Source organism: Lutra lutra, chromosome 4 (genome assembly GCF_902655055.1).
Source record: "Lutra lutra chromosome 4, mLutLut1.2, whole genome shotgun sequence".
In the NCBI taxonomy this organism is placed as follows: Eukaryota; Metazoa; Chordata; class Mammalia; order Carnivora; family Mustelidae; genus Lutra; species Lutra lutra.
Window position 1 is genome coordinate 17,059,097 of NC_062281.1, and position 12,471 is coordinate 17,071,567.

The 12,471-nt window shown below is 45.3% G+C and overlaps 1 protein-coding gene and 1 long non-coding RNA gene across 3 annotated transcripts in view; one reads left to right on the forward strand and one right to left on the reverse strand.

The window, feature by feature from the left end:
• The window catches only part of ANXA13 (annexin A13), a 58,879-nt gene extending 58,613 nt beyond the window's left edge, over window positions 1–266 (forward strand). For both annotated transcript variants that reach the window (XM_047726147.1, XM_047726146.1), the window contains one exon: window positions 55–266. In XM_047726147.1, the coding sequence (XP_047582103.1) occupies window positions 55–174 (120 nt within the window). In that variant the 3' untranslated portion in view covers window positions 175–266. The remainder of the gene's footprint in view (window positions 1–54) is intronic.
• LOC125097929 (uncharacterized) overlaps window positions 1–12,471 on the reverse strand; it is a 126,045-nt gene that overhangs the window by 66,630 nt on the left and 46,944 nt on the right. The gene's annotated exons all lie outside the window — the stretch shown is intronic.

Below are 12,471 nucleotides of genomic sequence, written 5' to 3' on the forward strand. Positions count from 1 at the left end.
GTGAACATGCTATAAATGTTCTTGTCCTCATTGCTGTTGTCATGTCTCCTCCAGGCAGACCTTCAGGGGATAAAAGCAAAGTTCCAAGAGAAGTATCAGAAGTCTCTCTCTGACATGGTTCGCTCTGACACCTCTGGGGACTTCCAAAAGCTGCTGATGGCCCTCTTGCACTGAACCGAGCCAGAAGAGCAAGAGCCCGAGGAGGAGCCACCCTTGTTGAGAGCCCATTTCAAACCAGATCTGTAGATGTGACTCCAGCACATAAAGTACTGAAGAGCCCTGGCTTATTTTCCTGGCAGTTTGAATACCGTAGCCCGGCCAAGCTGTTTAGGTGAAAGGCAGCAGCCTCCAAACGCTTGGACCGGTCACCCCAAATGCTGGCTTAGCAGGTCCCCGAGCTGCCTTTCGGCTTCCTTTTAGCCTGGTGAACTGAATGCTTTCTGAACACAAATGAAATTAGCCATTGACGAAAGGAACTACACTTGTAATAAAATATTCAGAAGAATATGTATCACACAGAGGTGGGTAAGGACTGAATGGTTAAAGGACAGGGAAGACAAAATTAACCAGATGATCAATTTCCCTTCTGTGGGGGCACCTGGGTGGCTCAGTCAGTTAAGCATCTGTCTTGGGCTCAGGTCATGATCTTGGGGTCCTAGGACCAAGCTCCATGTCTGGATCCCTGATCAGTGGGGAATCTGTTTCTCACTCTCCTTCTGCCCCTCCCCACCCCTAGCTTATGCACGTGCTCGCTCTCTCTCTCTCTCTCTCAAATAAATAAATAAATAAATAAATAAATAAATAAAATCTTTAAAAAATGTTTTTCCTGGGCGCCTGGGTGGCTCAGTGGGTTAAGCCTCTGCCTTCGGCTCAGGTCATGATCTCAGGGTCCTGGGATCGAGCCCCGCATCAGGCTCTCTGCTCAGCAGGGAGCCTGCTTCTCCCTCTCTCTCTCTACCTGTCTCTCTGCCTACTTGTGATCTCTCTCTGTCAAATAAATAAATAAAATCTTTAAAAAAAATAAAATAAAAATAAAAAATGTTTTTCCTTCTGTGTGTTCAATGTCAAATCCTCAGTGGTAATTAAAGTGGGTTATGCCCCCATCGACTGCTTTTCCAAAGACTCTGTTTATTAGTTTGGCTCTTGTTCTGGAAATACAAGACTTGTGAAATTCAAACATAGATGGGAAATGCAAACAATAATCTTTATTAATAATCACCAAAGACGACAATCAGGGCTAGCAGCAAGGAAACAGTTGAGGTGTCCGTGTGAAAAGTAACTGGGGTAAAATACACTAATCTGCCACCCGGTATAAATGGTTCTTGCTGCCCTAGACATTTAAGCCACTTGGTCCTTACATCTGATCTTCAGATACAATTAGGCTGGGCACAGTGCCAACAAGATCAAGGTCAGCGAGCTGACTCTCAAATGGATTGGTCCCACACCTATAGAATCTCTGTTCAAAATGTTTGTCTCCTAGGGACGCCTGGGTGGCTCAGTTGGTTGAGCGGCTGCCTTCGGCTCAGGTCATGATCCCAGTGTCCTGGGATGGAGTCCCACATCGGGCTCCTTGCTCGGCAGGGAACCTGCTTCTCCCTCTGCCTCTGCCTGCCTCTCTGTCTGCCTGTGCTCACTCGCTCTCTCTCCCTCTGTCCCTGACAAATAAATAAATAAAATCTTAAAAAAAAAAAAAATGTTTGTCTCCTAGCCATGTGTTACTAGACATAGAGGGGACTGTCAAGAGAACATGGACACTTTGATCTGATCATTACGGCTATCATTTACTGGGTGATTACTTGTGTCTGGCATGGCTCAGTAGCACACTCTCATGTTTAATCCTCTCGACAGCCCTATGAGGTTAATATTACTCCCATTCATCAGTAGAGGAAACTGAAGAGTTGGTTACCAGGCTGGTAATGGAGACTCAGGCCTCCGTATTCAACAGAATGCTCTAAGTAGATGAATACAGGCACAGCTCTCTGCCCATGAGCAAAAAGAGGGCACCCACAGCCCTGCCTGAAGGAACGGAAAAATGCTTCACAGAGATGCATGTGTGCTGGGTTTTGAAGAATGCACGAAAATCCTCCAGAGAAACAAAGTAGAAGGGCAAAAGCAGAGGTTCAAGCATGGGGAAGCAGGATGTGTTCAGGAAGTGGTGAAATCCATTCTCCTGGGCATAGATGCGGTGAAAGGAAGGAGGGTTGGGGAGGCAGGCCGTGAAGCCATTGAAAAGTATGTTTGGATCACATTAGCAGTGGGTTTGCCTGCCAAGCGTGAGCTCAGTCCTTTGAGCAATGGGGGGTCACTGGAGATGTTTAAGTGAGGGAGAAACATGATCAGATTTGGGCCTTGGCAATGGACTTGGTGGTGTAACCAACATAGAGCAAATAAGCCAAACTCTCAGTACCAACGGTCAGGTCATGGGATGTCTTTCTAGTGGCAATAAAATGATGACTGACACATCGAGACATTAACATCTGTGTCCTCCACACACTGGTTTATCTAACAGTCACCGTGGTCATTATGAGCTTCAGCACATAAAAAGGTTTTCTAGAGCCAAGCTTAGTGACAGATCACTATGTTGACTTACTTGTTGCCAAAGCTGGCCTTTGCTTTTAAAAACAGAAACAAGACAACCAGTTCTCGGGATGTGAGCTCCCGGTAAGCACAGAGAAACAAACCAACAGAATGAAAGGGATCTGTTAGCAGCAGCCGCTGTTTTTGAGATGGTTGAAGGCCACCCCTTGCGGAGAAGAGCAGCAAGGTTATTTCACGGGCTCGGAAACAGGCTGAGCCAACCAAGAAGCAAAGTCATTTATTTGGTCAAGGTCTCCCACGGGAAATGTGGGAACTCAAACCCACGTTCTTCCGACTCTAATGCCTGAGCCCTTTACCACGCAAGCTCGGGTCCACAGGCCTTTCTCCAAAACTTTACTGAGCAAGGCAGCAGGTTCCTCCATCTGTGGCTGCGGAATGCTGCTTGTTGCTCACTGTGTGCTTGACTGGGAGCTGACTCAGGAGAGCTCCTGTCTGGTCTGTCCCAGCAATGTCCCACCCCATGGCAGGCCAGGAATTTTCTCCTTTTCCTTTCCACAAGCCCCTGCCCTGCACAGGTCCCACCTCACCATTCCCCAAGCCCCCTGTTCCCCGAGCCCTCAGAGGGTAGGGCCTGCCTATGGAGGGGGCCCAGGGGAGAAAGAGAAGACAAAGTTTAAAGGAAGAGAGGGGGAAAGCAATACCACGTGGTCACCCTACCACTGAGTAGCCCTGTCCTCCATGCCTCCCCCTTCTCCTGGGCCACAGCTCCTCCCCAGATGTTCAGGTAGATGAGGAGGGGTCTGAACCCTGCCCGCAGGGCTACATTAGAAGGAGCCATTCCCATGGGTGCATTTGGTTTCCGCATGAAATTCAGTGCCGGTCCCTGATTGGGTTCCATAACACTGCTCACCCAGCTCGAGTCACCTGGACAGGTGAGTCACATAGACCTTGGGGTGCTTGCCCAAGTGAGCCACAACAGAAGCTGATGTTCCCCTGAGGAGCCAAGAGAGTGCCCGGCCAGCTGTGGGAGCTCCAGCCTCCTCCTCATTCCTCTCAGGAGCTCTGGGAGTCCAAATGGTTCTCTTCATGCAGGCCCAGCCCAAGCATTTGTGGGTCCCAGTCCATCTCCCCTGCTTTTCCCTTTTCTGGAGGAGTGGGAGCTGATCTGTAGCATTTGCAGCTTTCCATGGTATAAATACTCTCACATGGTCAGTTTCAAGGTGTTGACATGATGTCACTGAAGACAGAGTCGGGAAAAGATGAGCAGTGGTACACCAGCATATGGTAGCTCCACCATACAGACACAATAGATAACTTCACGAGCAGACCATAGGAAAATGTAACAATTAGGAAGTAATGAATTTGGAGTTTTTGCTACATTTGTATCAATATAATTTAATTGTAAGTTTGCATACTTTGATTTTTTTTTAAAGATTTTATTTATTTATTTGACAGAGAAAGAGATCACAAGTAGGCTGAGAGGCAGGCAGAGAGAGAGAGGCAGGCAGAGAGAAAGAGGAAGGCAGAGAGAGAGGAAGGGAAGCAGGCTCCCTGCTGAGCAGAGAGCCCGATGTGGGGCTCGATCCCAGGACCCTGGGATCATGACCTGAGCCGAAGGCAGAGGCTTAACCCACTGAGCCACCCAGGTGCTCCATGCATACTTTGATTTTTAATAACCACTGGGTTTAATAAAACTCACAAAATTCTTGAAAAATTAACAATTGTATCTCGTGAACTGATAGGAGCCAAGTCCAACACTCCACTTGGGGAGGATCTTAACTCGTTTCTTCCAGAGGACTCCCAAGATAATTTGCACCCTGTCTCCAGATACTCACATAAGAAGTGATTATCCTGAACACTCTTCCACCCAGTGGGATAGAGTACATTTCAGGGTCACAGTGAATAGTTGTGTATATTGTCTACTGCACAAGGCTGCCTTGCTGAGGGGATGTTTGAGACTTTAAATCCAGCCCCAAGTTCCCCATCAGATTTTGCCTGCGGGACCGTAGCTAGAGAGGCAGCTAGCTGCTGACTAGAGAGGGCGCCTTCTGCTAATCTGCACAGAGCTACCGTATGGGCTGGTCCTGGAAATCTAAGTAACCGCTTTTACCTATGAGGGGCTGTTGAAGAGACTCTTCGAGGAAGAAAACACCTTGTCAGCAGCTTCTTATTCTAAACATTTTAAGTGCTGCTCCTCTAGGCACCCCATAAAGCATAAAATCAATCCTTGCAAATCTATCCTTGGGAGAGTATTTGAAAGTGAAGATTAGACAGAGAAAGAGATAGGAATCATGGTCCATAAGATCAGACAGAGGTTTTATCACATTCAAGGAGATAGGTGGTGAAGAAACACAAGCAAGCAGAGGAGGGCTCCCAGGTTGCCTTCAGGAAGACATAAGCCCCATCAGAATTACCCGTGACAGCCCCTGGAAGACTCAGCCATCCTCACGCAGAGGGCAATGTGTCCCTGCCCCAGCAGGGCAGAGTCTGACTCTCTTCCAGCAGCAAGACACCAATGCACTAGACTCCTCCAGGCTGCAAACAAACAATTTCTCAGACAATTTACAGCCAATAAAAATGCCTCAGATAAGCCCCCAGGAACTAGATAAGCCAAGAAATAAGGGTGCCAGAAAATCAGAAATGGTATTCAACTCTTCATGCCAACAAGCAGGATCTACCACACTGAATTCAGAGAGAGAGATGTCAAGGCTGCCTGTTTGTGCCACAGCAATGTCTCACCTGCCCAGGGTGGTGCAGACCAGTATGTTGGGAGACAAAGGGTCAGAAGAGAGAAGAGAAGTAGCCAGGGGTGGGGGCGGGGGTTGGGAGGGCGGTTCAAAATAAACTTTCAATTTGATTTGATTTGATGTTCTGTAAATTTTAGAATTACAGAAAAAGTTGTGACTGTATTACAGAATTCCCATATACCCCACTCCTGGTGTCTCACATTGTTAACGTTAATATGGAACACTTGTCACTTGTCATGACTTATGAACTGATATTGATAATTATGACTTAGTAAAGCCCATACTTTCTTCACATTTCTGTAGTTATTACCTGATGTGTAGTATCAGATTAGTTAGCCAAAATACAAAATAAATATTCCTGAATCTATACTGATATAAATATTGAATACTGATATTAAATATTGAATAAATAAATAAATGGGGAGAACAACCTCCTGAACAGAAGAGCCCCAAATAATTTATGGGTTCCCATGAGAATATCACATTGCATTTGATCTTCATGTCTCTTTGGGCTCCTCTAGACTGCGATGGTTCCTCAGAATTTCTTTGTTTTTGTTGAGTTTGAGACTTTTGAGGTGTACTCGGTGGGTAGACTGTCTCTCAATTTGGATTCATCTGATGTTTTTCTCTGATTAGACTGGGAGTTTGGGGAGAAAGATCACAGAGGGAAAGTGCCGTTCCCACCACAACGTATCAAAGGTACATGCTATCAACATGACTTATTACTGTTGATGTTGACGTTGACCATCAAGCTTGGCTAATTTGTCAGGTATCTTTACTGGGCTCATTAAGAGAAAGTCACTGTGCATGGCCCACACTTAGTGGGTAGGAAATTATACTCCACCTCCTTGAGTAGGGGAGTATCTACATAAGTTATTTGGGATTCTTCTGTTCAGAAGGTTTGTCTATTCTCCCTATTTATTTATTTAATAATTTATTTATATCAGTATAGAGTTAGGAATATTTATTTTGTACTTTGGGTACAAACCCAATACTATATTATTTATTTTATTGCTCAAAATTGTTCCATATCTTTCTATGGGGAGTTCTCTCAGTTGGCTCTTGTGTCCCACTGACATAACCACTCACTTTGCTTTTTGAGTACTTCTTTATTCCTGACACTACTAGATGTTCCAAGTTTATCTTGCATAGTTCCTTCCCTAGCCCTAGAATCTGCCATTTCTCCAAGGAGCTCTGGTTCTCTTTGTGGGAGAATGATATTAGAAACCAAGATCTGAGTACTAGGTGTGCTCATTGCTGCTGGGGTGTCATTGCTTCTAGGCCCACTCAGTGGACAAAGCTAGGAAAAATGTGTGTGTATATTAAGCCATGTACACACACATATCTATATTTATACATACATGTAGATAGATGACATCAGTGTATGTGTAATCATAGACATAGATCCATCTGAATCTATATTAAATTAGACATGAGCTCATACCATGTCAACTTTCATCCAGTACTGTGTGGTTCATGCTAGAAGGGGATTTTTGACATCTTAAAAACAGTGTAAGGAGGCAAGATAGGGGGAGGGGAGCTCCCAGAGAAAGGATCCATAGGGAAAATCAAGCAAACCATACAGTGCCCTGGTGTGTGCTACTGGTTGTATTTCCATTCTGAATGGTGGGGTTTATGCCCAGGTCTGGGGAAAAAGGACAGGCCATGGATAAGTGGTCCTCTGACCTCCTCCATACCAGGTACCCAAGGAATTGTCCTTAGGTTTTGAAGAGGATGCTCCATGGCTCTTTCATGAGTAAGCCAGAAACCCAGACATCTTTTGTTCCTAAGGTAACCAACCTTCAGTGAGTTCAAAAGGTTTTCAACCAACATTGATACCACACAGGGAAAAGGGAAAGCAAGACTGTCTTCAGTGTCAGAATCAAGAGGCAGTGCCAATCTCTTCCTGGTAATGATTTTTGGCGACCAGTAAGTATCACTTCAGGATTGATTAGAACAAGGGTGTTTTAGGGCAAAAGAGGCCTGAGGCATTTTTAGACTCTGAGCTAGAAGACAAAAAGCACTGGTTTTGAATCATTCCTCACTGTGAGTAATGTGGGCCAGGATAATATGACTCAGAAACCAAAAGGGACACACTAATTGGATGAACTCTGAATTCAGTCCAAGTATTGATTTTTTTTTTATTGCACTGAAAACAAAATCAAAGTTATTGTTTTTAAATCCTACTGGGCCAGTTCAAATTAGAACCAGTCTTTGGAAAAGGTTGAACCAGAAGAAAAAAAGAATCAGAAAAGCAAAATCATTTCTATAAATGTATTTCATTCAAGTGTCTGCATACATAGATATGCACCGTGTATGTATTTCTATCAGTAGCAGCTCTTTGAACTGAATCTCACTTAACCCATTTGCGAGATTAACCAACATGTCCCATGCTCTCCACGGAGTCTATTGGTGGATGTCCTAGAGACTGTGAAGACTGACGACTCATGCAGGACTAGGTAGGAAGTCCTCTGTCTTCTGGTGGATCATGCATTTTGCAAGAGTGCCTTGTATTTGTTCCCAAGTCTGTTTATATCTATTGCTCTTGCTATTCTAATTACATAATTTAACTAGATGGTAAAGAAGCTAATAAACTATAATTACATAAAGAAAGACTTCTTGTTTCTGTAAACACAAAATTCAATGCTTTGAAAAGACTAGATAAAGGTGTGTTACATCTAAAATAAAAAAAAAGAGTGACTCACTTACAAAGAAAAGTTCTCAATAAATCAATGTACATCTGAATCCTTGAAAAATAAAATTAAGTTATATATGTTTTATTAAACTGATTCTCTGCTTTCAGCTTAAACATAAATGACCAATTGTCCTTCCTGAGTGTGTCAAATGAGACACCTTTCTTCTTCTGAAACACTTTTGCTTCCTTCTGAAACACTGATTTATCTTGATGATCATACAGGCTTTTTTCCTGGTCAGAGACCTCCAAGGCACTGTCATCACCTCCCACAAAACCCAACTCCTAACCCTCTGCACAGTGATTAATAGGAGAAGGAAAGACCAGAGAGAGGCCTCAGGAGGCTCCACTCACAGGTCGTGTCACTTTGGGAAGCCACTTTGCTCTCCTGAGACCCACCTTCTTCATCTGTAAAATGGGTGTGGTGAGAGTTCAGAAGCTCCCCTACTTAAGGACCAAATGCAAAAGCACCTTCAGGACAATCAGGGCGACTCTGCCTGCTAATAAGAGATGTTTTTCTCGGTCACTTATGCAGTCATTTTGAGCTTACCAAAAACAATAACTATTTACAAATAAGTGGAGGAGCCATGCCTACCTCATACAATCTTGGGGCAGGTTAAATGAAATAAAGTACCAGAAGCCCTTAGCACAAAGATGGACCCATGCCAAGAGCTCCCTACACTCCGGCTGTTTGGTTGTCTAACCAAGTCACCCCATCTGTGCTGGGGTAGCCAACCCTGAAATGGAATCACGAAGCAGTCTCCTGCATGATGAGGCAAATCCAAGGTGTGGATGCCAAATGGATTCATGCCTCCCACCCTTTCCCACCTGGACTAACACGACAGACCCCCCCACCCACCTCCGGTCACATCCTCCTCCAGACTATTTCCCACCCCACAGCTGGCACTACCTTCCCTAACTGCACTCTCTCCCACACTGTCCCCAGGCGAAGGGTTCGCCACTCAGACCACAAGCCTTTATCAGGACTGCTTCCCCTCCAATGGGGTGTCCAATTAGCATCTCATACTAAATGCATCCAAAGAAAAATCTTCATTTCCCACACAAAACCAGTTCCTTTCTTGGTCTTCCCTCAGTAACCACCCCCAGCCAGACAGCTGGTCAGGCCACAGTCATCTTTGATTCCTTGTGTCTCTCAATCCTCAAAGACCATGTATCAGAAGTCCTGCTAGCTCTCTTCCTCCAAACGTCTTAGATTTCCCATAATTCACCACCCCCATAGCTGTCAATCCAGGTCAAGTCTCCATCTGTTCTCTCCAGACTGGGCCCCTACAATATAGCTGCAGAACTGGTTTCCTCCTTCCCCAGCTGCTTCACCTCTGAGTCCTTCTCGCACACCCTTCCCCCCACTTACCAGGCACTGACTATGCTGGGCTTTTTTCTGTTCCTCAAACTCGTCACGCTTGTTTCAACCTCCAGACTTCTGCACTGTAGTTCCCCCTGCCTAGAACCTTCTTCCAGACTGCCCCATGATCCAATGTCATCACACTTGTACCCCCTCCAGAGGCTTATGCTGGCCAACCTTTCAAGCCCCATCCCCACCACAGTCCTCAGAACATATCCAAATTCTCTCTTTAACATTATCCCGTAGGATCTGCATAGCGGTCGTCACCATCTGAAAGTATCTTATTTCTTACCTTATTCATTGTCTACCCCACCACCTCCACCAATAGAAGATAAATTCTAGGAACTCAGGAACTGTTTCTCTATTGTTCACTATGTAACCCCAAGACCTAGAGTAATGCCTGACACATAGTAGATGTTCAATAAAAGTGGTTGAATAGATGAACACCCAACACAATTTCCTTCCTCCCCCTCTCCAGCCACCCTTTGCCCTTGACTTCCACTTTGTCTTTCAGTTATAGCTCAGGCTTCATACCTAGACCTGCCAACCCTTCCCCACTATGGTTAGCCATTCTCTCTGTGCCCTCACTGTCACACAGTTCCATCCCTTACTACATTATTCTTCATCAGTCTCTTTATCGTATCCCCAACCAGACCAGGAGCCCTGAAACCAGGGGCCACATCTTACCAGTCCTCCAGCCCAACACACAGAGTAATTCTCTATACTTCCAACTGCCTTGGATGTCCTGATGGCTAGATATGAAATAGTCTTTCCCTCCAACCCCTTCTCAATCATGGTGCCACTTTTATAGAACTTATCATTATCTCAGATCATCTCATCTCTACTTACTGATTTGTTTGTTCCACATATCTATTGTCTGTCTTCCACCTATAACCCTAGTGACCTGAACAGTGGTTGACACATAGTAGGTACTCAATTAAAGGTTGGTTTACAAAGGACTCATTCAACATGTTTGTTAAATGAAAGCCTAGTTAACTGATTAGCCACCATGAGCACTATAAATCTCAGGGTATTCAAAGTAGGGAGATGCAATGCTATGTTTACAGCAGTTACTCATGGTTTCCAAAACAAGACACAAGGACATGATTCATGAAAATTAAATCACATTAGGAAGCACATGTTGAAGGGGAGAGGGGAAAGAGGACAATAGAGATTTGGCTAATGAGAAAAATGGGTCTTGAACTGCCCGGGGCATCCACCGTCTGAATTATTACTTGGTTGTTTCTTTTGTTTGGCATTGAGAGCCCAGACAGGAGCAGCAAGTCTCTCTAGTAATTCTATTCCAATTAGTCCAATTAGAGACCAGTGCAGAGACAATTGCCCAGATGTTTGATTTCATCAGAGGTCGCATTGCATATGCAGTCCACAAAGATTATCACAGATACTGGCATAGACGATAGGAGGGGGAAGGGATGACACTCAGAAAAACAGATTGTAAATTCAAGTTCCAAGAGTAAAGGAGTTTCAGCAGCCCCTTTCCAAGAGGAAGACCTCAGGTCATCTGCCTTCTATAGGCCCTTGACCTGGGCCAGCTGGGGAGCAGGAGCATAAGATCTGCTGGTGATGTCAGCTTGGCATCTTCAATGTGACATGTAAATAATACCAACCACGTTAAGTCACTGTAGGTCCACAGGATGGCTGAGGACATGCGCAATGTAACAGCCACAAGGCCAGTGAAAGTGGAGGCTGGGACTGAGCCCGCTGGTGGGGCCAACAGAATAGAGGCCAGCTCCGGGCTGCCAGCAACCAGCCCCAAAATAAAGTTTCGTCTGGATGGCATGGAGACCTGGCCAAGACGGGTCCACCTCAGTGGAGAGAAAGGTCTGGCTAATTCCAAACAGCTTGTCAAAGACAGAAATGCACCCAAGAACTAGCTGCACTTCACCTTGGGACAGGGTGTGTGTGATGGAGAAAAGTTGTTGATTTCTACTTCATTCTTCCAAGGAAGAAGATAGGCCAGTGAATCGGGTCTGAAGTCCAGAGAAGATGGGAAGAGCATCTAGCATAGTGGTTCCCACCCTTGGCGGCACAGTGAGGCTGGCAAGCTTACAGAATACTGAAGCCTGGACTCCACCCCCGAAGATTTGGATTTTATTGGACTTAGACCAGGGTGCAGCCTGGGAATCGGGCATTTAAAAATTTCCCCAGGGACTTTAATGTGAAGCCAGGTGAGCTCCATCGCTTAACACAGGATGAGGAAGCTCTGAAACCCGTGGACACTCCCAGAAACTCCCATCGCCTTCTGGACTCGTTTTAAGCACAGAGGAAAGAAAAAGACCACTCTTGTCCCAAAGGGTCCTTCTGGGGCATACAGAATGCTGCTATAGGTTTTATTGAACCTCAGCATTTTCTATAAAATCCTAATTCCTGAGGCTAGCTAGCATTCTGGGGTCTCTATCTACCTGCTCATGTTGTCCTCCACTAGATCCTTCGGGAGCACCTGTTATGGGCCCAATGGTCTTGTTTTCATGAGGTTTGTGTTCTGTTAAGGGAGACTGAGAATAAATAATGACACATCACATCATAGAATAACTTCATACAACTAAAAACATAATAAAAAAAATTAAGCAAGGTGATGTGACCTAGAAAGGCAGGTAATGAAATGCAAGTTACTTTCAGTGGTCAGAGAAGGTATGTACGATGACAAAATATCTGAGCCGAGTCCTGAACATCAAGGTGCCAGCACATGAATGCCTGAGGGAAAGACATTCCAGCAGAGGGAACAGCAACTGCAAAGGTCCCAGCCTCAGTCTCGTGGTGGCTCCACCTCAGCCCCTCTGCTCTCCTGCGAGGTGTCACCACCTGCCCTGCCTCTTCACTTTGGATTTGTGCCATCAGAGATGCCATCTTCCCACCCAAATCTATTACTTCTTCAAGAACCCCTTCCTCCAAGAAGACTCCCACGCCCTTCTCCTCCTCATTCTGGCCACTCTTTACCTCACCTCAAATGTCTGTGAATGCCCTTGGTAAACCGCAGTGGGTGTAAAAGTACAAGACATGATTGTTGCTCTTCATACCTCCGTAGCATCAGGCCTGAACTGGCACTGAATCATCCGTCCTTGATTCTACTGTCTTGTTGTTTCACCTGGTACATCTGGTCTCCTCCTGTG